The sequence below is a fragment of the Nilaparvata lugens genome, chromosome 1, assembly GCF_014356525.2.
Source record: "Nilaparvata lugens isolate BPH chromosome 1, ASM1435652v1, whole genome shotgun sequence".
Classification (NCBI taxonomy): Eukaryota; Metazoa; Arthropoda; class Insecta; order Hemiptera; family Delphacidae; genus Nilaparvata; species Nilaparvata lugens.
In genome coordinates, this window is record NC_052504.1 from 15,160,801 (window position 1) to 15,188,629 (window position 27,829).

At 36.0% G+C, this 27,829-nt stretch overlaps 1 protein-coding gene across 1 annotated transcript; it reads left to right on the plus strand.

The window, feature by feature from the left end:
• Positions 1–1,372: 1,372 nt before the first annotated feature.
• LOC111046145 (serine/threonine-protein kinase LATS1) lies at positions 1,373–27,829 on the plus strand. The gene is made up of 8 exons (XM_039431580.1): positions 1,373–1,655; positions 4,216–4,706; positions 7,955–8,081; positions 9,040–10,538; positions 12,822–12,919; positions 16,695–16,873; positions 19,102–19,397; positions 23,478–27,829. Exons 2-8 carry the CDS (start codon positions 4,386–4,388, stop codon positions 23,910–23,912), a joined length of 2,955 nt encoding a protein of 984 aa, XP_039287514.1. The 5' UTR covers positions 1,373–1,655; positions 4,216–4,385; the 3' UTR covers positions 23,913–27,829.

Sequence of the window (27,829 nt, forward strand, 5' to 3'; positions counted from 1 at the left end):
TACTCAGTACATTGCTATCATTATATATTTAATAATCCTGTGTTAATAATCATCATATTCAATAATCATCATGAGTCAACATAATTCATTTTATTTATCTACTATTATTGTGAAAAATATGAGATTGTTATCAGCTGAATTGTAATTAATTTTTGAAACCTTCCAATTTCAAATTGTTCATTGTATTCTGGTAATTATGTAGCATATTTTACTGTTTGCTTATCATAGTCATACAATATAATAAAATGTTTCTTCGTTATTTGCTTCATTTCTGAAACTCCCACTCTTACATGATTTGAAATTACACCAATGCACACCTACATAATTCTACATTTATAGCCTGCTGAAAGTAGGCCTATATTATTAAATCGAGATATCTCCTCAAACAATAATAAATCATAAATCTTTCCTTTAACAATAACATTGAATCATATAATCCAAAAAACAATAGTATATCCTATCAAAATAAACATAAGAGTGTGTTCAATAGTTTCAATTAAACACAGCCCTCCTTTGGACTGTGTATGAACAAAATTCGGGATTGGAATGATAAGGACTATGAGCCTGTTTTTTCATTCCCAATCATTTCATAACAGTTTATATTTGTCCTTGTTGAATAAATAAAAATAAATAGATGATACGCTTCTCTGAAATCTGGCCCAAAGTTATTTCCTTGCTTGTGAAAAGTTGACAATACTAAAACTACTGCAGTCACAAATGAAAAAAAATCTTTTCTTCATTCATATTCAACCTATCTCATTTTTTTTTTTTTTTTGCTCTCAAAAAGTTAACAATGAACTGCTTAATAAAGGAAAAATAACGCTTCCATAGAATAAGACATAAAATATAGGAATAAAATAGAAATTGAAACTGTGCAATGTATTTTTCCATGAGAGCCAATGTGTTACAAAATGACGAATCCCACAGCAATGCGGGTTGCCTATCTTTACCAGCTGCCTCACTTTATTTGTGTTGCTAGTCCATTCCAGTTAGTATAGAGTTCAGTGGTTAAATCATGAATCTCGATTGTCGAGAGTCACTCAAGTCGAGAATCAATTCGGGTAAGTCGACATTAAATTTCTTTAATAAAAATATATAATTCCATTATAGAAGATATAATGAATGCATTATAATAATAAAATAATTTTAATACTGTATAAAATATTTTTGCTGACATGTATTTTGAAATTTTCATGATTTGATTATTATTTTCCTTCCGGTATATAACCTGCAAATGTACTAGTTTCTTTGAGAATATTCTATAAATGTATTCCTTTTATCAATTCTAAAATTATTTTACATGGTTTTGTTTTTGATTGGTGAATATTTACAACAAACATTAAAAATATAGTCTCATTCCATCGGAATGTGGCACTTAAAAAATGGCCATTGGCTTGGCAAAGTAGTGTTAGTTTCTTTGTTATGAGTGTGTATTTATTTCGTGTGATAGTGATATTATCTTAAAATACTTATAAATTGTGATTACTATGTGCCTTGAAAGTAAATCCATATTGAGTCTTTGTATTAACCCGTTGAATCTGCTTTTATTCCTGGTGATTGGCTCATTTGTGTAGACCTTCCTTCCACGGATTAATTGCCTTCAGGAATTGGAATTTGGTTACTCAATCCTAGAATGGGTGATCACCGTAGCTAGTGTAGGTATTATTATAAATCCACATCAGATTTTGACTATCATATTAATTTGTAAAAGGATTTATGTCATTTTACACGGTTGCATGTGAATTATTGGACTAGCCCAATAAAGTTGCAATCTCTCGTACTCGTACTACAGTGGCATCTGTTGTCATTTCTAGCCTAGTCAAAATTATTTTGATAATATTATTGTTTCCGTCCTCTGATACCACAGTGATGAAAATCTATTACTAGAATTATGTGTTTTATGAGTTGTCATTTGTAGAGTGTTGTTGAAAGATACACTTTTTTACATTAGTAACAATGTTGATTAAAGAGCTTTTGAGTTAGATGTAAAATTGGATGGTTGCAATGATGGTCAATGTTATACAATGTCTTTATATTGCGTTCATGCAACAATCTGTAAGTTAATTTTTAGTGACAAAGTGTGACATCAACTTTGAATCTTCTCTAACTTAACCTATTTATGTTACAGATGGTAAGTTAGGCTAATAAGCATAATGACCCACCTTTCATCATGCCAGTTTATTAAACTATATTTTTAAACAATAATTTTATCTTAGGTTGTAAAATTTATATTTTTTAAATTCTTCTTAACTACCAATATGTGAAATAAATTTAATAGGCTAGGTAAAAGTTTTTGGACTACATTTACACAAAGATTAAGACAGAGATGAAAACCCTTTTCAATAATAAGTACCAATATCCTTACATTTGATCCGCCTAAGTATTTCGGAACCCATCATTAGTTTTATTACCCATGCACAGTCCTGGAGCACGCGTAGGCATCATCTTCAGCAAACCGAAATAGTAATAAAATTTCAATACCGTATATATTATTTAGGCTGTATGGTGGATGTTACAAATTCGAATTATTTAGTATAAATCGCATTTACTTCTCACTAAAAAACTAATTTACAATCACGTTCTCTAAAATATTTTTTACTATTTTAATACAATCACAAAATCATTTAGTTATGACTGGGATAGCAATATATTTAAAATGAGTTGAAAGAAGATTAAAATTAATTTTTCCTACAGTTACCTTGGAAAGTGGCCATTCCTGCACTGATTACAGAACGCAAAGAATCACTTTTCCGCTCTAGTGCGGAAAAACTTTTTTCTGCACTCTAGATTTGCAACATGACAACGCAAAATAGTTGGTGGGTTATATGGAGGATTAGTGCACGAAAACAAAAATTAAGTTGGTAGGCTAACAATGACTGTGGTAGCCTATAGTGAGGTCCACGTTATAATAATATCAAGGACACCGAGTTCGAGGACAGCCACCACATCAGTGACAGCCGCCCCTTCATTCAAACACTACTACATTATTCAATTTCATTTATTAATAATAAAATTACACAGAAAAACATTTGATGCATTTCAGGGAATTTTACCCATAATTACTCACTTTTCATATTCAATGGTAACTGTAGGAAAAATTAAATGTGAAATACGTGCGCAAAGTTCCTCTGCTGCACTCAAGAAGCCATTCTGCCCTCGCCTAAGGCTCCGGCGTAAACGTTTCTTTCGGTCACTTTGCGCACTAGTTGCACAAATAACTATTTTGTGACTATTATCATTAGCCTATTCTTTTATATTATCCTAACTTATCGAATCACAAAAATCTTATTTCATAGCTCAAATTTGAAATTATACTGATTTTTCTTTCTCTAGAGATAAGGTGGTCATGACTGGTTTTGCACTTTTAGGTTGTTATTACATTCTACAGGGTTACTTGGCTCATTATTTAGTAAGCAGTAATTTTTCAACAATATGTAAGATTCATGTCTATCCTTGAAACTCATTTACTAGAAGTGTCCCAGTGGGCTTCACTTTAGTGATCCCTTTCATGGAACTAATTAGCCTAATTAAATATTAGACAACGCTTTCTAATGACTCACTAAGAGGAGCCTTAGTAGAACAAAAATGGAAAATTTTGGTTTTCAACAGATATATGTTCAATCATTATGCTTAAGGTATGTATTTGTGTTACCAATTGTAATGTTCAATAATTATGCTTAATGTATGTATTTGTATTACCAATTGTAAAAATGTAGTGAAATAAACGAATTATTATTATTATTATTATATGTCTGATTTTGAAGCAGGACATCAATGCTCTTCACTTAACCAATTAACAACTCTTTTTAGTTGCTCTATTTTCCAAGTAGACATCAGATATCCTCTACAGAAGGCAGTGACAAGACAGAGAATCGGCAAAGCTGTTCTATCTTTCTCCATTGCCATTATAACGTGGATCTCACTGCAAAGTCGTGGCTTGAAAATTCCACCTGGAGATTAAATAATTATATTCTTACTTTCAATATTATTATATGCTCTGTGAATCAAATCAAATAATTTATTTGCCATACAATAAATACATATTCAAAATAAATAAATGGAAATACATAATCTTATAATCAAAAGTATAAAATAATAGAATAAAAAGTAAGCATAAGGTACCAAAATCATAATTAGATACTTTTCATGTATAAATAATCATTCATAACTTATAAAATAATATTTATTGATACATATATTTTGTTTGTTTAACAGGAGGCAGAAAGGAAGGATTGTCACTTGAGTTTAGTATCAGCTGGCAGAATCATAATATCAGCAGAAGTGCCTAGAGAGGAGGGAGGGGAGTTGTTAGTGAGTGTGTGTGATGAAGAAGAAAGAGTGGTGTTGTGTGGTGTAATGCGTTGGGGGGGAAGAGGGGGCCTAGTATGGGCCATCAGCCGCCTCCGGCCACAGCCAGCATGAACCCCGCGTCGTCCGCCTCGTCGGGGGCGGGGGCCAAGTCGGGGGCGTCGAGTCGTTCGTCGGGCTACCACCAGAAGGCGCTGCAGGAGATCCGCAACTCGCTGCTGCCATTCGCCAACAGCTGCGACGGCGGTCTCGGGCTTGGCTCCAGCGCCGCCAGCACCATTTCGACGCTCTCCACCGTCAGTTCGGCCTCCTCTAGTGCAGGCGTCGCCGCAGACAGCGTCACCGCCGCTGTCGTCCGCCACGCCTTGGCCCAGCTGCTGGCCATGGGATTCACCGAGGTCAGTACGCCTGCACTACCATAATTTTACCCCTAAAGAGTGCATGAAAAATAGATGAAAGCTAGACATGAAATGCACATACAGTAAAGCCCGGTCCAGACGCTCAAGTTTAGCTTTAATCTTTTGCTCAAGCAAAAGACGGATGTAAAATTGGGTCCACTCGCATCCGTCTTATGTCGTCCGTTTTCCTATTTTTGTGCTCACAAGCTCAGTTCGGTTGACATATGTCCGGTAGATGAGTAATAATTTTATCGTATTTTTTCACTGATTCAACTGTTAATCGCTAAATGGCTTTGTTCACATGTCATATCTCGAGACACAATGATTGTAAATGGATTAAAGTTTTGTAGATAGTATTCTTATCAACAATATAGTACATCTTAACATATCATGATAGTAAATCTTAATATCAACATCAAATTCTGAGAGTATCATGAGATTCAAGAAATAAAAAAAATGGTTAAATGGTGTTATATACAATCGATAAAAAACTTGCTTATTTTCAAGTACTCGCGAGGCATTTTATTATTTTGAGGGCGCTGAATCCGAATCTGAAATCACAATTTTCTCTATCACCATTTTTACGCGATTTAGGTTTTGTTGGATAGACAAAAGACGGACGGTTTGATGGAAAAAGATTCCCAGCCGATATATTTTAAGTTTAACGACTTGAGCTTGAAGACCCATCCTTTTTACCGTCCAGACGCAACGACTTACATGCTCCGACTTTTGCTTGAGCAAAAGACTGAAGCTAAACTTGAGCGTCTGGACCGGGCTTAAGATGTAACTATACCTACATAGAATATAACATAAGGAGATATCCCATGGTATAGGCCTAGGTCGTTTATGTTTCTAATTTGGAGCAGATTTTTTGTCAACTCAAGCGAATTACTTACGACTACTGTCTATTAGGATATTGTTGTTTTGGCTGGGTGAGAGTGTAAGAACGGCACAGAGACTACCAGCGTGATTTACAGCTTCACGAAAAAGAACTACCGTACTAGGACTATCGGCTCAGTTAAAATTGAAAGTTAGAACGTAAACGCCTTATACCATGGTATATACTCTAAGTATATATAGGCCTACATATCTATTTGCTACTTATGATGTAACCTATCGATTTGGTCTTCTAAAAGGATCTCTAGTTTTTTGTGCAATGGCGGGTGTAAATTGAAGTAAATCTACTGTGCATGCTTGACTGCTGTTTTCTTGATCATAAAATTACGGCGTGTTAGCTGGATGACTCAAATAGCTGGATACAACTCAGTTATTGTGAGGTCCACGGTGTAATGGCAGTATTTGATTTCTCGATTATTAAAATTTATTACTAAAACATTGAAAAATGTATTTTCTTGACGAATAAAATATAGGCCTAATTGGTTAATTTTGACAAGAAAGAACAGTCAATATTGCATCAGATATACATCGGAATCAGCTATCTTCTATAGAAGGCAGTGGCAAGGCAGAAAGTCGGCAACGCTGGTGTCGTATCTTTTTCCACTGCCATTATAACGTAGACCTCACTATAGGTGAACAAATATTATTGTGTTATGCTTCACTACTAGACATATCAATAACATTTTTGATGCTGTGGAAGGTTGTTAAAAAGATGTTTTCTCTTATTCATTTTTACTTTCCTTGCCCTATTACCATTAGGTAAGGAAAGTATTGCTTTCCGAAAAAAATTAAGGTACCCCAATTTCTAAATTTCTATACGTTTCAAGGTCCTCTGAGTCCAAAAAAGTGATTTTTGGGTATTGGTCTGTATGTGTGTGTGTGTGTGTGTGTGTGTGTGTGTGTATGAGTGTATGTGCGTCTGTGTACACGATATCTCATCTCCCAATTAACGGAATGACTTGGAATTTGGAACTTAAGGTTCTTACACTATAAGTAACACGAACAATTTCGATTAAATGCGATTCAAGATGGCGGCTGAAATGGCGAAAATGTTGTCAAAAACAGGGTTTTTCGCGATTTTCTCGAAAACGGCTCCAAAGATTTTGATTAAAGTTATACCTAGAATAGTCATCGATAAGCTCTATCAACTGCCACAAGTCCCATATCTGTAAAAATTTCAGGAGCTCCGCCCCATCTATGCAAAGTTTGATTTTAGATTCTCAATTTTCAGGCTTAAGATACAATTTGAACAGAAAAATTTGAGTGGAAAAGATTGAGCATGAGAATCTCTACAATTAATGTTCAGTAACGTTTTCACCTAAAATTAAAAATGAGCTCGAAATTCGAGAAAAAGTGATTATCCAATTATTGCAAACTGTTGGCAACTGTTGATTCTATTAAATGATTCACTATGAAGAGATAGCAGACCTCGTGTGTCTCCAGCGTTATTGCCCTCTCACCAGCTGGCTCAAATCTTTGAATAGTAGACTTGAGATGCGCGGGAACACTAGCGTCAGGTGATCAATTTTCATAACGGCAAGGAAAGTTGTGTGAGTGTGCCACACCAGATTTTTCACCTTGAAAGTGAAAAGGATGAGGAATGTAGAAGCTAGTCATGAAATACAGTGAACTTTACTGGTTATTGTGGAAACGTTAGGCCTATACACTTTCTCTGTAAAATAAATTTCTTTGTTTCTCTAAAAAATGTTGGAGTGGATGGAGTGCATCTTTGGAGTTATAGAAACAACGGTAACACCCTTGTCATCCAAAGATGTTTCAGGAAAAATAGGTGAAAATTAAAATATTAGTTAAAACACATCATAAATAGAAGCAGATTCCTCAAAAGCATCTTCATAAATAGGCCTAACTTATCAAATCATTCGTTTTATCGGTGTTTAAGTATCATTTGTTTTTGGTAACGACTTGAACAATCAAATTATACTTCTATTATTTGTCGTTTTTTCTTCGGAACATGCAATGAAGTGAGTTGGTAATTTGTAAGTAAGTTGGAAATGTTAAAAATATGAGCAATAACGTGCCTGTTGTTTTCAAAGTTGTATTGCTTTTTTTCGAAATGAATGAATGAATAAATAAATGAAACACTATGAGGAGAGACATATAAACTTCAGACTTCACATCCTGTAAATATAAAAATGGTGAATAATGAAAGAATACTTTTGGATAATATGCCTCGGGTCTCTCAGTTAACTTAATTTTAAGAATGATTGCAATAACAATTTGAAATGATAGAAACGTTGAAATGCTGTTGTTTGTAAATTTCATAAATATATGAATTATGACATAGTGGTAATGATCCGCATGCATTATCATGAAAAAATCTTCTTTTGCAGGAAACGGCTACCAGAGCCTTGAAAATTTCTGGAGGGCGATTCGAAGCAGCCCTTGATATTCTAATTAAACAACCTCCAAACGATGGATCAACCTTAGTCAATGGGCCATCCAAAGTATCATCTTCTGGTAAGCTTTTTATACTTATGCTGTACTATTAAATCTCTTCCCTTAAAGTTTCAACCTTAGTCAATGGGCCATCCAAAGTATCATCTTCTGGTAAGCTTTGTATATGCTGTACTATTAAATCTCTACCCTTAAAGTTCAGTATTACAAATTGCTCTGTGTACTGCATTTACTTAATATAATATCTCGTTTGTAATTTCAATCACATTGATTATGAATGCCCTTACAAAGACTGTCATAACAAATGTTTTTCTCGTAAATTGGTTATAGAGGTTTTAAATGAAAATTTGGATTAAACATTTAAAACCAGCCAATCACCAACATAGAAAAACAAACCTAATATTTGAGTGGGATATCTGTAACTGAAAAATCGTCCAATTTTGGTCTACAACAGAGTACAGTGGGGTGCGCTCTCCCCAATATGGTTCTTGATTTATTCAAATAATGCTCTGAAATTTAATGACCTCACGATTCCATTTGCTGATGATAGTGGGCATGACTTTTTTGGTAATCCTGGGTTGAAGTGTATTAATGAGGGTTCAAATATTATGAAAAATATGATGAATGATCATATTTTAACTGAAAGGTTGAAAATATACAAAATGTATGACTTTCTATCAGTAATTGTTTGAGCATAAACCTTTAATGCTTGCTAAACTATTCATACACAACTATTAATATTTTCTACTGCATCACAACAGGCCTATAATAGCTTTATTTGCAATGTGTTGTAATCTTTTATTTTTGGGAAAATGAATTATTTTTATTTGTATAGAAATGATTACATAGTACTATTTTTTCAAAACATTTTTCTATAAACATTTATATAAAAAAAACTAGTTTCGGCTTTTAAAAATACTCTATTATCCCTATTTGAATTATTTCAATAAGCATTTACTTGAAAGACAGCAATATTTGTTTTTATAAAATGATAGTTTATTTGAGTTGTTTTATGTTGTAGGTTTGAAACTGATTCGCAAGCCATCACTGGAAAGGGAGTTGCAGTGCAGAAGCAGTCCGGCGCTGGACAGCGGGGCGGGCAGTTCGCGGTCAGACAGTCCCCGAGGGGAGCACACACAACTCAGCAGGCAGTACTCGCCAGCCGGCCTGGAGCCACCACCCCCACTGCCCCCGCCACGCAGTGGCAGCACGCCGCCTCCACCGCCCCCGCCACACGCGCCCTACCCGCCCCCAATGCTGAAGCGCATGTCGCCGGCGCCCGTGGCCCGCGGCACTAGTCCCGGCGGCCGCCAGCCCATGATCGTGCAGAACGGCCCCCAGGTGCAGCAGCAGCTTTCACAGCAGATGCAGGCTCTCAGCATCTACTCGGCTGCCTCCGCCTCGGCCGAACCGCCGCCTCCCTACCCCCTGGTGCCTTCCCCCGCTCCCCCGCCTCCCCCCTCCTACTCGGCGTCCATCCAGAGCCGGCAGTCCCCCACCCAGGACTACCGCAAGAGTCCGTCGTCGGGCATCTATTCGGGGCCCACGTCGGCCGGCTCTCCTAGTCCCACGCCCACCTCCATGTCCAACTCGTCTTCGACAACGCCGCTGCACTCGTGGAGTGCCCGCCAGGCCAAAACGCAGCCGCCCATCATCATGCAGTCGGTCAAAAGCACCCAGGTGCAGAAGCCTGTGCTGCAGACGGCCACCGCCCCTCCGCCGCCTCCCACTCCCCAGCAGCCGCCGCCCCCTCCCTCCTACGCCTCCTCCATCCAGCACAAGCCGGTGCCCACCACGGAGCCACCCAGCTATGCGAGCACCATGCAGGCGTTGGCGGCACAACGTGGCGAGGCGGCTACGGTCTCCACGGTCGAGAGCAGCCAGGTGCCGCGCACTTCGCCCGCCCTCCACAAACCCCCTCACCACCCCACCACGCCGCCCCTGCCACCCACCTCCTCCACCACTGTGGCCGTCGCTCAGAACGGTGCTGCCTCCGAGCGGTATCCGCCCTACAAGATCGACCACGAATCGCCCATACCCGAGCGCAAGCACATGAGCAAAGAAAAGGAAGAGGAACGCAGGGACTGTAAAGTGAGAAACTATTCACCTCAGGCGTTCAAGTTCTTCATGGAGCAGCACGTGGAAAATGTTCTCAAATCGTACACGCAGAGGCTGTTCAGGCGGCTGCAGCTCGAAACCGAAATGGCCAAGCTCGGCCTCAGCGAAGAGGACCAGTGTCAGATGAGGAAGATGCTCTCTCAGAAAGAGTCCAACTATATTCGGCTCAAGCGAGCCAAAATGGACAAATCTATGTTCACCAAAATCAAGCCGATTGGTGTCGGTGCATTCGGTGAAGTGGCTCTGGTCAAGAAAATCGACACCAATCATCTGTACGCGATGAAGACGTTGCGCAAGGCCGACGTCCTCAAGAGGAACCAAGTGGCCCATGTCAAGGCAGAACGAGATATTCTCGCCGAAGCCGACAATGAATGGGTCGTCAAGCTCTACTATTCTTTTCAGGTAAATTATTATTTATGTTCATCATTATAAAGAATTATCCAAAACTATTAGAATATTGTTGGATGTTGTTTTACTTACCAACATCATTTTCAGTACCTGTTTTAATGGATTGGATATGTGTGAATGAATTCAATCTCATTAGAGTTTTGCTTAAAACTTGATGTTTATACAGAGTTACAGAAAATTGACACTCTCATTAAGCATACATACACTGACTGATTTGATTTTATAATATCGTTTCTTTTCGATGCAGCTTATCAATTGGTAAATTGACAGTGGCTTCGGGAATGCTCTTAATATGAAATTTGGTCTATCTACGTAAACTAGAGGTTTATTTGTAGTCAAAGTCAAATATGTAATTTAGAGAATTCATGGGAGATAGCATTTGAGCAAAAATATTAATTTAGCCTCCTGCTGTGTGTCCTGTGATCCATCTTCATTCCAGCGCCACACGTTCTCAACAGTTATCTCTTGGAGGCTTCATGGAGAAAACAAACAATTTTCCAGCCCCATTCGTCGAGTACTGGTAGCGTTACATATAAGTTTTCCATTTGCTCCTTGGTTTAAGTGCTAGAGTGAACATTAGTGTACAAACTTCGCCATGTCAACAAATAGAAAAACTATCAAGATATATGCCCCTTCCATCCCTCTACCCACAACTCATCAATAAAGTAAACACAAATAAGTATGTTTTACAAATAAGTAATATCCTGTGGCGCACAAGGTATTGTTCAAGTTGGAGATGATCACATAGCTAATGTTATTTGATCATCATCATCCACGGCTCTACAATCCAAAACGGATCTTGGCCTCCTCCAGCAATCGCCTCCATTCTACTCTGTCCATGGCAGCTCGTCTCCAATTTCTTACACCAAGCCTCCTTGCATCTCCAGTGACTGAGTCCATCCATCTCAGTCTTGGTCGACCAGGGCGTCCTCTTCCTTCCATGTTGTAATTCATGATTCTTTTAGGCGGATATGAGTCATCAGCTCTTTCAACATGGCCTTTCCACCTGAGTCTCCCTACTTTGATAATAGCCAGTGCATTGGTGTGGCCGTACATATCATACAGATCCCTATTCTTTCTTCTGTGCCACACTTCATCAATTTGCACACCACCAAAAATTCGGCGTAGAATCTTTCGTTCGAAAATGTTGATCATATTCTCATCCAGTTTTGTTAGGGTCCATGCCTCACTGGCATAGGTCAGCACAGGCAGAATCAGTGAGCGGTAGATTCTTATCTTTGTTTCTCGGATCAAATTCCTTGATCTGATGTGTTTGGCTAAACGGAAGTATGTCCTATTTGCAAGTGGGATTCTTCGCCTGATCTCATGTGTTGTTTCATTTTTTGAGTTTACTGAAGACCCAAGGTAGACGAACTCATCAACCACCTCCAAACCACAATCAGCTATCAGGTCACACTGAGCAGCATTCAATCTATGAGCATTGGACCTTGATGAGACCATCATCTTTGTTTTCTGCTTGTTTACAATCATTCCCATACTATTTGCTGCCCCTCTCATGCTATTATATGCCTCCATCATATAGGGGACTGATCTGGCTGCAATGCCAATGTCGTCAGCATAAGCCAGTAATTGAATTGTCTTATTGAGCAGGATTCTTCTAGTGTCAATTTTGGAGTCTCGTATTACTTTCTCCAATGCCACATTGAAAAGCAGACATGCTAAAGCATCACCCTGCCTAAGACCTTTGTAAGACTGGAATGGATCCGATAGAAGATTCTGTACTCTTACCTGGCATTGGACTGCACTCATAGTCATTTTAACAAGCCTTATAAGTTTATGAGATATTTCAAGCTCATACATGGCATCATACAGTTTCTGCCTTTTTACACTGTCATATGCAGCCTTAAAATCCACAAACATATGGAAAGAGTTGACATTGTACTCCAACATCTTCTCCATTAGAAGTCGTAAGCAGAAAAGCAGAATATTTGGTCCACTGTGGATCTTCCTGAACGAAACCCTTCCTGGTAGTTCCCTATTTTCCCATCAGTATGAGGTTTCAGTTTCTCATAGAGGACATTTGAGAAGATCTTGTAGCCAACATTCAATAGAGAAATGCCCGTAAAATTCTTACAATCCATGGGATCACCTTTCTTCAACAGGGGGCATAGTATTCCCTGATTCCATGTATGGCATGGCCTCTTCTCTCCACGTTTCGATGACAGAAATGCTATTTACTTTTTGGAAATGTTAGGATTATTTTCTCTTGCTAACTCTTCCCGTGATAAAGTTTGAATGTGTGAATGATTGTTTCAGGATAAAGACAACTTATACTTCGTCATGGACTATATCCCTGGCGGCGATCTCATGTCGCTACTGATCAAGATGGGCATATTCGAAGAGCCGCTGGCTAGGTATGTCAATCTATCATTCTACATTATCTCTACATATTAGATCATTTGCAATTTAAACAAACACAATTTAGAAATTTTAATAAGAGAATCATCTAACCTAGATTTCAAATCAATCACAAGGAAGATCAGAAATAAAACATACATAAAACAAAACAATACTGTACAAAAAAGTTTTTCTATCGATCGTATGATTTCAAGTTATTATACTTTGCTATTCCCGTAGTAAGAGTGACCATTTGGCGAGCCTACTCCTCTAAATATAATTTTGAATTTGAAAATCGCTTTCCAGTAGTTCGGAACCCACGAAAAGCTGTAGGTCTATTCGTAATCTCATCATCATCATTCGTCTCATTACCCACGCACAAGCCTCGAGCTTATGTGGGCGTCACCCTCAACGATAAAACTATCACTGAATACTAGTCAAGATAGATTGAACATATTCACTGATTTGGCTCGCAATATTCATCAGCTTTGTTCAAAAATTGAGTAAATAAAGTTTGAAAAGCTTACACGAGCTCTTAATTGATTAATCTTCTCATTAATTATAATCTGAGTGAATAATTACTGACGTAACATTTCTTTGAACATTTCCGACTAACAGGCGAACAGTGTTCTGTAACAGCTAACCAGCAAGAGCTCACAAACTATTGCATACCAACGTCGGAAGTGACTAACACCAACTTTCGGGTTTTCGGTTGTACAGTCGTATCGTTCAAGTGAAACGTAACGTTTGTGGCCAGCCGCAATCTTGAGCCGCATACCCAATATATCGTCCGTCTTGTTGACCTAGTGTTCATGCAGAGCCGGCTTGTGCTACAAATGGTATCATCATTCCTATTTTTCAAGCTTCTCAACGTTTTTGTACAAAATTTTAAATAATGCAAATATTAAAATATCAGTTTGATTTATATTATTTGCATGTATTCAATAATTGTATATTTGTATTGTTATATTTTATCTTGTGTGTCTAAGGGCCATTTGCACAGTGCCAGTTTAAACTAAATTTCATCTTAAACCAGATTAAATCTATAAAAAGTATCATTTGTTATAATGTGATTCAATTCAATTCAATTTATTAATGTCAACAAAAATTAAAATACAATTCATACTTACAAACATAAAATACAAATTCTTTATAAAATAATGAATATTTACATAAAATATCATATTCTAAATAATATTGTTGCATCCCACTTTAAGCAAAGCTTGTGATGAGGGATGGTGTATCTCTAGAATGTTGGATAGCATAAGATACTAATATACATCGTAATATTAATAACATAATTAGATTTTATAATTTTACATTACAACATCAAGAAAAAAGAAAATTCCATTCTCTTATGCTATTTTCATACAAATGTTGCTCTTGTAATCAGTATAGGCCTAATTGAGATTCAACTATATGTTCTACATCAAAGATAAAGATCACCAATATTTAAAAATAAAACAACAAATTCTGTTCTGCTCTGTTATACCAAGTAAGATATGTATTTGAAGAATAGAATTGAGATTCACAAAACAGATTTGAGAAATAAATCAAAATTAGTCTTCATTTTGTCTCCCTAATAAGTAGTGTCGAAGATACTGTCTAAAAGTTTTGATAGTGAAAGAATAATAACAAATTGGTATACATTGGGATGCTCCAGAAACTTCAAGCAACAGACGGTTTAAAAGTCTAGGACCATAATACGCTGCATGAGCACTGGCAGCCGCTGTTCTACAAGGTGGTTCTAGCAAAAATCTCTCAGATTGTCTACGAGTAACATAGCCGCCATGAGGGGCTATAGGGAATCTATTGGGCCACGAATAGACAAAACTAGCTAGGTCAAGATCATACAAGTGCTCAATACTGAGTACATTAAATTCTTTATACAGCAAATTTGTTGGATATCTAACCGGTTTTTTCAAGCATATTTTAATAATTCTCTTATACAATACTATAAGAGGCTTAAGAACGGTGACACCACAACCACCCCAGCCAATGATACCATATCGCACAAATGACTGCACAAGCGCAAAGAAAACCATTTTAATTTGCTCAACTGTAAAAATATTTCTCAGTTGAACAAACTTATACAGCGTTTTCCTCAACCTAGAACATAAATATGAAATATGGTCTCTCCATTTCAAATGCTTATCAATGATTATTCCCAGGTATTTGGTGCTGCTCTTGAATATTATTATAGGACATAGACAACTATTATCATCGCATCCAGTTTCATGAAAAGCCAAACTCCCCTGGTTATCTGGCTGACCTGCTGAGGTCAAAGAAAACCACACTGCTGTAGTTTTTGCTATATTTAAACTAACTAAGTTGAAATCTAACCAGTTTTTATAACTTTCAAACCCTCATTAGCTCTACAAAAAACATCTTCCCATTTTGATGCACAGAAAATAGCAACAGTGTCGCCAGCAAAAGAAAACAAAGAACAGCTCTCAAGCTCTATCTTGAATAAGTCATTAATGTAAATCAAAAATAATATTGGACCCAGAACTGTTACCTGTGGCACACCCATCGTAATTTCTAATTCTGAGCTCATTATACCATCAACACCAACCACCTGTGATCTGCAACTGAGATAGCTTTTGAAGAAACCCATAGCAACACCTCTAATTCCAATACCTTCTAACTTTCTAAATAAAATATTGTGGTCCACTGTATCGAAAGCCTTCTGGAGATCTAAAAACTCAGCTATACATTTTTCTTCCCTGTCCAGTGTTTCAATAATTCTCTTAGTAACATTATATACAGCATCAGAAGTACTTACACCCTTACGAAAACCAAATTGGCAATTAGATAAAATTTCATATTTTTCCAAGAATTCGACCAAACGAGCCTTAACACATTTCTCAATCACCTTTGACAAACATGAAAGCAGAGAAATTGGGCGATAGTTCCCTGGATCACTTTTGTTACCACTCTTATGCAAAGGAATAACAGTGGCCTTTTTCAACTCGTCGGGGAAAACACCATTCAAAAAGCATAAATTTATTACATGAGCCAGAGGAACTGAAATTATGCGAGAATTTGAACTCAGACATTTAGAAAAAATTCTATCAAATCCTGGTGCTACCCTTTTCTTCAAGTTTTTAATACACATATCAATTTCCTCTGCTATGACAGGAAAAAAGAAAAACGAATTACAAAACAATCTATTAGTTTTTTCCCTAAAAATCTTGTCCTTTACTTTAGTATTTTTTTCAGAAATTCTTCTACCAACACTCACAAAATGTTCATTAAGCTCCTCTGCTATTTCATTTACTTGATAAGATCTCAAAATGCGATTATCCTTGGTAACCAACTCTAATAGAACAATTAGTTTTACAAGGGGTATCTGTTGCTTCATTCACAACCTTCCATACAGCCCTTAGATTATTTCCACATTCAACTAATTTATTCTTGAAATACTGTTCCTTTAGAGTTCGCAATGCCGACTTCAGTGTTCGATTATATGATTTAAAACAATCCATCAGCTGTACATTAAATGGTTGTTTACGAACCTTAAGAGACATTTTGTCTCTTCGCCTCATACATCGAAGAATACCATTAGTCACCCAAGGTTTGATTTTCTTTGTATTATTACTAATCCTTCCTCTAACAGTTTTTGCAGAGTCAAATAATGAACGAAGTCTATCATAAAACAAAAAGAAAGCTAGTCTGGGATCGTTTCATTTTGAGTTTAAGCCAACAGCTGATTGAATTCAGTTTAAGCTTTCACTGTGCAAACGGCCCTAAATAAATAAAAATTTAATTTAAATTGTGTTTGTGTTGCAGGTTCTACATTGCTGAGTTGACGTGTGCTGTGGAAAGCGTTCATAAAATGGGCTTCATCCATCGTGACATCAAGCCAGATAACATTCTCATCGACAGAGATGGACATATCAAGCTCACCGATTTCGGCCTATGCACAGGTTTCCGCTGGACGCACAACTCCAAGTATTATCAAAGAAATGGTAAGTGATGTGAAGAGTTCGCAAACTTCGTCTGAAATCTATCATAATTCTGTTGGAAAATATACATTTGTATCATCGAGGCCTCAAAAAACTGATCACAATACTGTAATTTTAAATTAGCTTTTATTGCTTTTGTTCTGAATTTGATTATCAGTAATGTGTTATTTCATTTAATTTTCTATCATCCACTGGCCAACCGCCTATGGAAGGGATATGAGGATTTGCCAATACAGTTCTTTATTCATTATATACATGTTTTATGTAACCTTACCATATGCTGCTCATAGTAAGTCCTCTTAACTTATTTAATGTTCATCATTATTTCAAATTGTGCTAATTTCTCAAGCTAAGAAACGTTATTAAGTAATGTGGACTTGATCAAATATTCATTTAAATTAATAGCCTTCATATATGAATGTATCAAGAATCAAGAATTTTATTGGCCATAAAACAACATTACAAAAATGTAAGCAATAGGTTTCGTCAATAATAAGTAAAATATCACAAGTTGGACTATAAAACGAACAAATTTACAAATACACATTGAAATATTGTAGTAAAATATCACGAGTTGGACTATAGAAACGAACAAATTTACACATAGCCTATACATTGAAATATTCCAGGTACTCATTAACAGAATAGAAAGCTTCAGACTTGAGCCATTTATCAACAGAAATACAAAACGTTTTCAATGGTAACTGCTTAACATTATCTGGTAGTAAATTAAACATGCGAATTTGTAGGTACTTATGACTTTTTAGAGTTTTAGTCAATCTAACTGTAGGTCTAGTTATATATCATCCCTATGTCTAGTGTAATGTGAATGTATAGAAATATTTTTATCAAAATTAGACAGATTTTTCTTTACTGAGATTAAATTATAATATATATACAGACAAGGCAAGGTCATAATTTTGTGTTCTACAAAAATTCCTCTACAAGATTCATTGTATTTCATACCAAATATAACTCTATGTAAAGTCTCTCAGATTATAAGATTATGCTGAAGATTGTTATAGAGATGACATTTTTTCACGCTATTATTTCAAAATTTAGAACTCAACTAATTAATTCTCAATTCATAGATAGAGAACAGAGCAGACATACAAACACAAGCGGTGTCTATACTTGCATATTTAGCAATTTCGTGAGTAACACATTCTAAGCTTCCATTATAAAAACAAAGTAAGGCGAAAGGCGAATCACATGATGAAAAATTTTTTTCCTCCATCTACTGTCTAAAGTACTTACTTTACTCCCTGAAACCTAATACTAAAGTGTCACTTTTTCGCTCTCGGTAGTAAAAACAGAAAAACTCCCTAGGGAGTAAAAGTGACTCCATTTAAATGACATGGGGAGCATCTCTATTTTGAAACTTACATTGTAATAGGTTAGAAGGTCTAAGCTCAGATGAGAAAGCATAATAGAGGTGTCTGTCATTGAGTCAACTGAATTCAATACCACAACCAGAAATTTGATTAACTCATGAAATATATGTTTGTATGATAATTATTATATTCTTAATATTAGTAGACGATAAAAATTTATACAATTTTTAAAATATTTTATTCTATTCAAAATACCAGCCAACAAATATTTTTGATCTGCAATTCAAATCTGAACCGCGTGATCTGGAGTCAGCCATTTTTGGTAGCTGCTCAGCTGATATAATTGTTACAACTTTTGCCGATAGATAGCGCAATCGGCAGTGCCAATCAGACGACCGGTTTTTAGGTTTTAGATTTAGGTTATGTTGTTAGGAATCATTGTCACCAATACGTAAGTTATTAAAATGATTTTATTTGCAGTTTCTATAAAAAATGTAGATGGAGGAAAAATGTTGTGTACATCACGAGCGAAAAATACTTTTTCTCCCTCAGGAAAATTGCTGCCCTCGGCTTCGCCTCGGGCTTCAAACTTTTTCCCACAGGGAGAAAAAGTCGTACTTTTCACTCTAGATATACAAATAACTATTAAATACGTGAACATTTGTTCCAGAGTTCAGGAGCATAAGGTAAGAGTATAAGGTAAAGCTTATTCATATAAAAATGAGGAAATGCTTATGCTTCTACCTTATGCTCTATGCTCATTCTCATGAGCATATGCTCAGTTTGTATTCATATGGCCCAACGTCTCTGAACAGAAGACATCAAATTCTAGTTACAAAAGCATTGTAATTTGCTCGGGATGTCGATGTTGTTTTAAAACAGTGTGTGTGTGATTAGGAGAGCACGGCCGACAAGACTCGATGGAGCCGAGCGAGGAGTGGCAGGCGGACGCCGAGTGTCGCTGCAACTCGATGGCGCAACTGAAGCCGCTGGAAAGGCGACGGCGACGCGAACACCAGCGCTGCCTGGCGCACTCTCTGGTCGGCACACCCAACTACATCGCGCCCGAGGTCCTCCTGCACACCGGCTATACGCAGCTCTGCGACTGGTGGAGTGTCGGCATCATTCTCTACGAGATGCTTGTCGGATCGCCGCCCTTTCACGCCGGCACGCCTGGCGAGACACAGTACAAGGTATGCAAATAGAATTCATTCATATTTATGCATTATACAATGATTATACTACAAGCAAATCAAATTCTTTACTTGCATTTTCATTAATGTACATATTTTTAAAGCATGTAAAGAATTTCTGCATTGTCAATATAAGAAACTTGAAATACACCTATAGTGAGGTCCACGTTATAATGGCAGTGAAGAAAGATAGCAGAACAACGTATAAAGATAGCAGATGCTTGAATTTTCAAGGATTGAAGGTTTTCCTAGTACATGGATATCCATAGTTGGAAAACCCCTTCAACCTTCCACCCTTTTTTTGCACCACTTTCTTTTTATTTTATTTTAATGTGTATTGTTGTTGTTTGCATGTATTCTTTTTGTTAATCTCTATCAAACTTGTATGTGTGTGTAAAAATAAATTGAATTGAACGTTGCCGACCATCTGTCTTGCCAATGCCTTCTATAGACGATAGCTGATACAGGTTTATTGATTTAATATTAACTGTTCATTCTCGTTTAAAATAATCAATTATATTTTATTAAGCAAAAATTTATATTTCTCAATAATTTTATAATTAATTTACATAATTCAGATGAAATAATTTGTTAATTAATATTATTAATTCTATATTTTTAAAAGCCGATCTGGCAACAGAGCAACAAAGCGAGAAAGAGGTAGCGATATCAGCTTTGTTGAATGATAGACAAGGATAGCAATACCATTGCTTATCAAACACTGCTCTTATAACGTGGACCTCACTATAGGCCATTGTTGACTATGAATCCCATGCGATTCGAAAGCTTGCTCCAGTCAATGAGTAATAATTTCATATTTTCCACAATAATAAAAACTAATAGGAAAAACTAAGGATACTCCTTGTACTATTTCACTTTTCTGAAATTTAGTCAATTTTAACTCAAAAACAACAAAAAAATTACAATTTTAAATTAATCTGCAAGTCGTCAATCCAGTGTTAAAACTTCATTAAAATAAACATTTTCAGTTGTTCATTCAACAATATCATATTCCTAATTTTACAGTCAATATAGTTAGAATACGAGTAATAATTAGTGTGATAGTGATATTTTTTATATTCTTAATATTAGTAGACGATAAAAATTTATACAATTTTTAAAATATTTTATTCTATTCAAAATACCAGCCAACAAATATTTTTGATCTGCAATTCAAATCTGAACCGCGTGATCTGGAGTCAGCCATTTTTGGTAGCTGCTCAGCTGATATAATTGTTACAACTTTTGCCGATAGATAGCGCAATCGGCAGTGCCAATCAGACGACCGGTTTTTAGGTTTTAGATTTAGGTTATGTTGTTAGGAATCATTGTCACCAATACGTAAGTTATTAAAATGATTTTATTTGCAGTTTCTATAAAAAATGTAGATGGAGGAAAAATGTTGTGTACATCACGAGCGAAAAATACTTTTTCTCCCTCAGGAAAATTGCTGCCCTCGGCTTCGCCTCGGGCTTCAAACTTTTTCCCACAGGGAGAAAAAGTCGTACTTTTCACTCTAGATATACAAATATCTATTAAATACGTGAACATTTGTTCCAGAGTTCAGGAGCATAAGGTAAGAGTATAAGGTAAAGCTTATTCATATAAAAATGAGGAAATCCTTATGCTCTATGCTCATTCTCATGAGCATATGCTCAGTTTGTATTCATATGGCCCAACGTCTCTGAACAGAAGACATCAAATTCTAGTTACAAAAGCATTGTAATTTGCTCGGGATGTCGATGTTGTTTTAAAACAGTGTGTGTGTGATTAGGAGAGCACGGCCGACAAGACTCGATGGAGCCGAGCGAGGAGTGGCAGGCGGACGCCGAGTGTCGCTGCAACTCGATGGCGCAACTGAAGCCGCTGGAAAGGCGACGGCGACGCGAACACCAGCGCTGCCTGGCGCACTCTCTGGTCGGCACACCCAACTACATCGCGCCCGAGGTCCTCCTGCACACCGGCTATACGCAGCTCTGCGACTGGTGGAGTGTCGGCATCATTCTCTACGAGATGCTTGTCGGATCGCCGCCCTTTCACGCCGGCACGCCTGGCGAGACACAGTACAAGGTATGCAAATAGAATTCATTCATATTTATGCATTATACAATGATTATACTACAAGCAAATCAAATTCTTTACTTGCATTTTCATTAATGTACATATTTTTAAAGCATGTAAAGAATTTCTGCATTGTCAATATAAGAAACTTGAAATACACCTATAGTGAGGTCCACGTTATAATGGCAGTGAAGAAAGATAGCAGAACAACGTATAAAGATAGCAGATGCTTGAATTTTCAAGGATTGAAGGTTTTCCTAGTACATGGATATCCATAGTTGGAAAACCCCTTCAACCTTCCACCCTTTTTTTGCACCACTTTCTTTTTATTTTATTTTAATGTGTATTGTTGTTGTTTGCATGTATTCTTTTTGTTAATCTCTATCAAACTTGTATGTGTGTGTAAAAATAAATTGAATTGAACGTTGCCGACCATCTGTCTTGCCAATGCCTTCTATAGACGATAGCTGATACAGGTTTATTGATTTAATATTAACTGTTCATTCTCGTTTAAAATAATCAATTATATTTTATTAAGCAAAAATTTATATTTCTCAATAATTTTATAATTAATTTACATAATTCAGATGAAATAATTTGTTAATTAATATTATTAATTCTATATTTTTAAAAGCCGATCTGGCAACAGAGCAACAAAGCGAGAAAGAGGTAGCGATATCAGCTTTGTTGAATGATAGACAAGGATAGCAATACCATTGCTTATCAAACACTGCTCTTATAACGTGGACCTCACTATAGGCCATTGTTGACTATGAATCCCATGCGATTCGAAAGCTTGCTCCAGTCAATGAGTAATAATTTCATATTTTCCACAATAATAAAAACTAATAGGAAAAACTAAGGATACTCCTTGTACTATTTCACTTTTCTGAAATTTAGTCAATTTTAACTCAAAAACAACAAAAAAATTACAATTTTAAATTAATCTGCAAGTCGTCAATCCAGTGTTAAAACTTCATTAAAATAAACATTTTCAGTTGTTCATTCAACAATATCATATTCCTAATTTTACAGTCAATATAGTTAGAATACGAGTAATAATTAGTGTGATAGTGATATTTTTTATATTAGATTAGATAGGTAGATAGATTGATTGATTTAGCATCCACTGCCCACCTAATCAGGGGGATCTGTAACTTGCCAAAAATCCAAATAGATGCAAGGTCCAGTTGCACAAATTCCTGTTAAATTTTAATCATGATTAAATATTACAAGAACCAATCAAAGCTATTCTGAAAAGAAAACTTCTCTGATTGGTTCTCATGACATTTAATCACAGTTAAAATTAAATTTGCTTTTTGCAACTGAGCTTAGAAGACAAGGGCTACACAAAATACAAAGGCTTATACAACATCGGAAAAAATAGAAAATAATTTGTAGAATAATGGATTCATGTACTCCTTTGAATAGATAGCATCCTCGGAGAAATTAATATCAAGTTTATTTATTCATTCATATTATAAAGTCAGGTATGTTATTGCATACCAGAACTCCTGATACCTTGCTTGTAGAAATTGGAGTGTTGCATTTCATCTCCAAGCAAGTGTTTATTCCTTATTCCTCGTATTATGAGAATGTATATTATCACGTCGTGTAAAAAAAACATGATTCCTCTTAACAAAACAAAGTATCTCCAAAATATAGACACTGGTTAAAGGAACGGTTTTTATCCTCATTTATTTATTTGCCAAAAACAAAATACAAAAAATCTTTACAAAAAATAAATATAAGTATATGTTACTGCACTTAAACCAAGATACATACATTTATTTAATTAGATATAATAACGAAATGATATCCTTTACATTACAAACAATAGTTTTAAAATTTCATTTTTTTCATGATTTGTAATTGTGATTCATCGTTTAAGGAACATTAAATTTTAAAAAAAATATATGTTTAAAAAGGGTACTTTGATTTTTAATTTTTATGTAAATACAATTAGCCTCAAACAAGAAAGCGAATATCGAATAAAGGCAATATCAATTTGAATGTTAGGTGATAAACTGGGAGACGACGCTGCACATCCCAAAGGCGGCCAATTTGTCACCGGAAGGCGCCGACCTGATCCTGAAGCTATGCACCAGCTCGGAGCGCCGCCTCGGCAAGAACGCCAACGAGGTGAAGTCACACCCGTTCTTCGCCGGCATCGACTTCGAGAAGGGCCTACGCAGGCAGCCGCCCCCGCACCGGCCCCTCATCCAGTACTCGACCGACACGTCCAACTTCGACCCGGTCGACCCCGACAAGCTGCGCAACTCGGTCTCGTCCGACTCGTCCAAGTCGGACGAGTTCAACGACAACGGCAAGCAGACCTTTCATGGCTTCTTCGAGTTCACGTTTCGGCGCTTCTTCGACGACGGCGGCAGTTCGCCCTATGCCAACAAGATCAGTGTGGACGATAATGATAATCAAGGTGCGGTGTACGTATGACGGTGACTGAAAAGTCGCCGCTCAACCTTCAGCGTCGCCACTTATCTTTCCAACCATGATAACATCGAGATGAACTCGCATTGTTATACTTTATCTCATTACACTTGGATTACAATGGATTGGCAATAGGAAAGTCGGATTTGGGAAGACTTTCTCATTGGAAAATACCAATCTTCCTCTAAGAAATATACTCACGACATTAGAGTTTTCTAATTATTATCGTTGTGCTGTGCTATGGGAATGTTCCTAGCGCTCACTTGCACTGTATTCAGTGTTAGTCTATTGAGTCCACTCAATAATATGTTTCTTGGCAGCAATGAATACTTAGAATTTGGTTGAAATTGATATTCCGTTTGGTATTAATTTAGTCAATGACTGTAGTGTTTTTCTACTTTTCATCCGTGTATTTAGGCCCTTCGTAATGCTTCTAATAATATCATAAGAGGTATAATATTGCTTTCTCCTCCATCCACTATCTAAAGTCGTATTTTACCTTTACTCCTTTAAACGGGAAACTTATCTCAAAATATTAAATTATCTACTTCAACTTTAAATCTATAGGCACTACTAAAAGTAATCCCATTTAGGCTCAACTCTCACTATTCGACTCAAATCGTACGACTCCAGTCTCTCAATCTCAACCTTATGACTTTTTTGCTCATTGTCACTACTTCAGTTCCATGCTACTCCATTTTCTAACCTTACTTTATTAAAAATATAAGATCTAATTCGTCACTACTTAGCATGTAACAAAGTTTATAATAATTATTACGAATATATTGTCTTATCTAATTCTTATTATTGTCTCATCTAAAATGATAAAACATCACTTTCATCAAACATAACCTCACTTTCATTAAAAATGCAAGGTACGACGCAACTGAAGTCGAGGCTCGACCAACATGTCTTGACTCATTCTCACAGTCGCGAATGTCGCGGAGACTAGAGTCGACTAGTCTGAGTGTCACCATTTGAAAACACATCCTGCGTCGAGAGGAGACTATAGAGTCGCGTAAGTGTGAGTTGAGCCTTAGATAAGATGAAATAATAATACCGCGATAGCGTAGTGAGATTTCTAGTGAAACATATCTATTAATTTTGTTTCCATGCTCATTCTGAAAGAGATAGATTTATTTTTCAACATGGAAATAGCTAAAGCTAGAAAACCTTTCTTGAAACAAAATTTTATATGAAGGTGAAGTCAAATTACATATTGTAATTCAATTGATATAAATATTGGTATAGATGGAGGAAAAATGTTTTTTCAAAGTTCTTATTGTCCTTCTGAGAAAGGTACCTTCTCGAAGAAAAAATCCCTAGATTCACAAACAAATATTTCTGTTGATACTTCATCACCCTTCTATTCATTCTATAGGTTGGCACAAGTTATGATCCAACCTGCTGATAATTCTAGTATGCATTATATATAATAGTATTTGGTACTCCTCATGCATTACAATTTTTGAGACACTGTTTCCTTTTTCTGTTGTATGTTTCCACTGGGTTCAGCTTTCCTCTGAATATTGAATCTAGTTAGTGTCCCAGAAGCCCCAGACTAGAAAGCTCATCCGTATTCTTGTTTACAGCTACTTAGCTCCGATAATTGTCGAGTGAGGGAGTCAATATCCTCACCCAACTTTTCGCTCCGGTCACAAGTGCTATCTAATGACTATAATGGAGGATAACTCAGCTCCAACATTGTATGCGTCTACGAGATATTTCTCATTTTCGAATGTCCTCAATTCTTTCTCCAAAAATTGGTACACATAACAGAAATTAATGACTGAATCACCCTGTGAAACCGTCCTTCAAAGCTTCATGTAGCCGCTCATTACGAGTTTTATATAAGTATACTCATTTATTCATTTTGAAAACAATAAATTATGTGTTTTGTAATGAAACAATAGTTTGCTCTGGTTGTAAATGCTGCAAGTATTTTTTGCAACAAGGTTTCATTGGGGGTAAAATTTTCATGAAACATGGTGATGGGTCTGCTAATATTTCTTCAAGGCCTATTTCTACGAAAACACTCTCTCTTTTGTCAATCATTGGAAAGCTCTTACATGCCAAATTATTTTTTCAATCATGGTTTTTCTTCTTTTTGACTAATTTTTATAATTTTTACATTTTTTCGGATCGCGTATTTCCTTGACTTACTCTTTAAAAGATGACTTGCACTCAATAGTGTCATATCATTCCATCGCACGGAATAACACTGTCCTATTTCAAATTTAAGATTATATAAGAGGTTGCAATTTGTTCGTAATTAAATATTATTACAAATGTTGCAGCTAAAATATTATCAAAGCCTGTTTACCCGTAAAACAGAAATTTTCATCTGAAATCTTGTTTGCTAGATTCATTGCTAGTTGAATTTATACTCTCTTTCACTCATTATGTTGAATAATAAGCACGGCTCGAAGTATCAGTTACAAATACAGAAACAGCCGTTATAATAGTAAAGAATTGCTCAATTTAATAAATATTGTTAACATAAATAACTATTGGGAACTTTTTGAAGCTTCTGAAACTTTTTATAAAAACATTTTCATTTTGGCCTGGGACTAGATCAGCCAGGACTTCAAATGATGGGACCAATGGCCCCTGCCCCCAACATGGCACTTTTTGGACCCCCCTCCCCAAACATGGACATGATGGCGAAACCCCGATAAAAGGATGGTTTAAATCATTGTGCAATTAGTTGTGCTCTTTTATTCAAAAAACAATAAGATTTGGAATAATTCAATTATCTCCAAAGGAAATGGGGAGAAATAATTTACAAAATTTTCCATTTTAATTTGTCATTTTTACTCATAGTTTACAACTACTAATATTGGATTTGAACTTCGTAACTAAGTTAATTCTTCATCGTACATGGTTATGTTTTCATAACCTATTTAAAAAATTTATTCATAGCGCATTGTTTCATCCAAGTAAGTCTCATAGAGACTTTATTTCCTTGTATCGATTCCAAATCTTAGAATTCGATCCATTGGTAAGAGAAGACAACTTGAAATTAAGATACCTGTAAAAAGCCTTTTGTACCAGTTTGGTATTAATTTTGTGCAAGTATTAGCCCGCCCTGACATTCTACAATGAACTGTCAAGGGAAAATGTATGTGTCTTATATTGTGCCTATAATGTGTGAACTGTGATTTTCAAATTACTTGCATTAAAATTAGAACTGAAATCTAGTGTACATGAATGAGGGCCAGATTTACATTAGAATTGATCTTTGCAAGTTTGTGATAGATTTTTATATATCTTACCAAACTTTTAATTTTTGGAATGCTTTCAATCCAATAAACTTTCTTCCTTGTTGAACATTGACTGTTTTCTGACTTTTAACAGATGAATTTCGTCAACAAATAATAATTCTAGAGTAAGGTTTTGTGTTTTTGTTGTAAGTGTGATTCATGACGGTTTATTAAACTATTACAAATATTAACTCTGCTTGTTTATTGGTAGGCACGAACAGTTGTGCCTCGAATTTGTTTTGAAGACGTTGTGTAATGTAATTGATTTATAGATTTGAATAACTTGAGTGTATTATAGTTACAATTATTGCCTTATATTCATGAATGTGTGTAATTAAAAACTCAATATAATTTTGTCATTATTGTACTGTATCATTATAGAGATTGTATACTCTGAATCTGATTTGTGTTTAGGATTATATCCAAAGTCTGTGATAATTTATTACTAGAGTTAATAGATTAATATTATTAAATATATTGTAATGATTCAATTTTACTTGGCTTTATTGTTATTAACCATTAAGTTATTATTAATGCATTGAGCAATTCTAATTTTATTATAAATATTTACTGTCAACATGAGTAATTAAAATAATGTCGTTATTTAAATTCTTTGTCGTTTTGTTGACATATGCAGGTCAATAAAGATACAGAACTGTA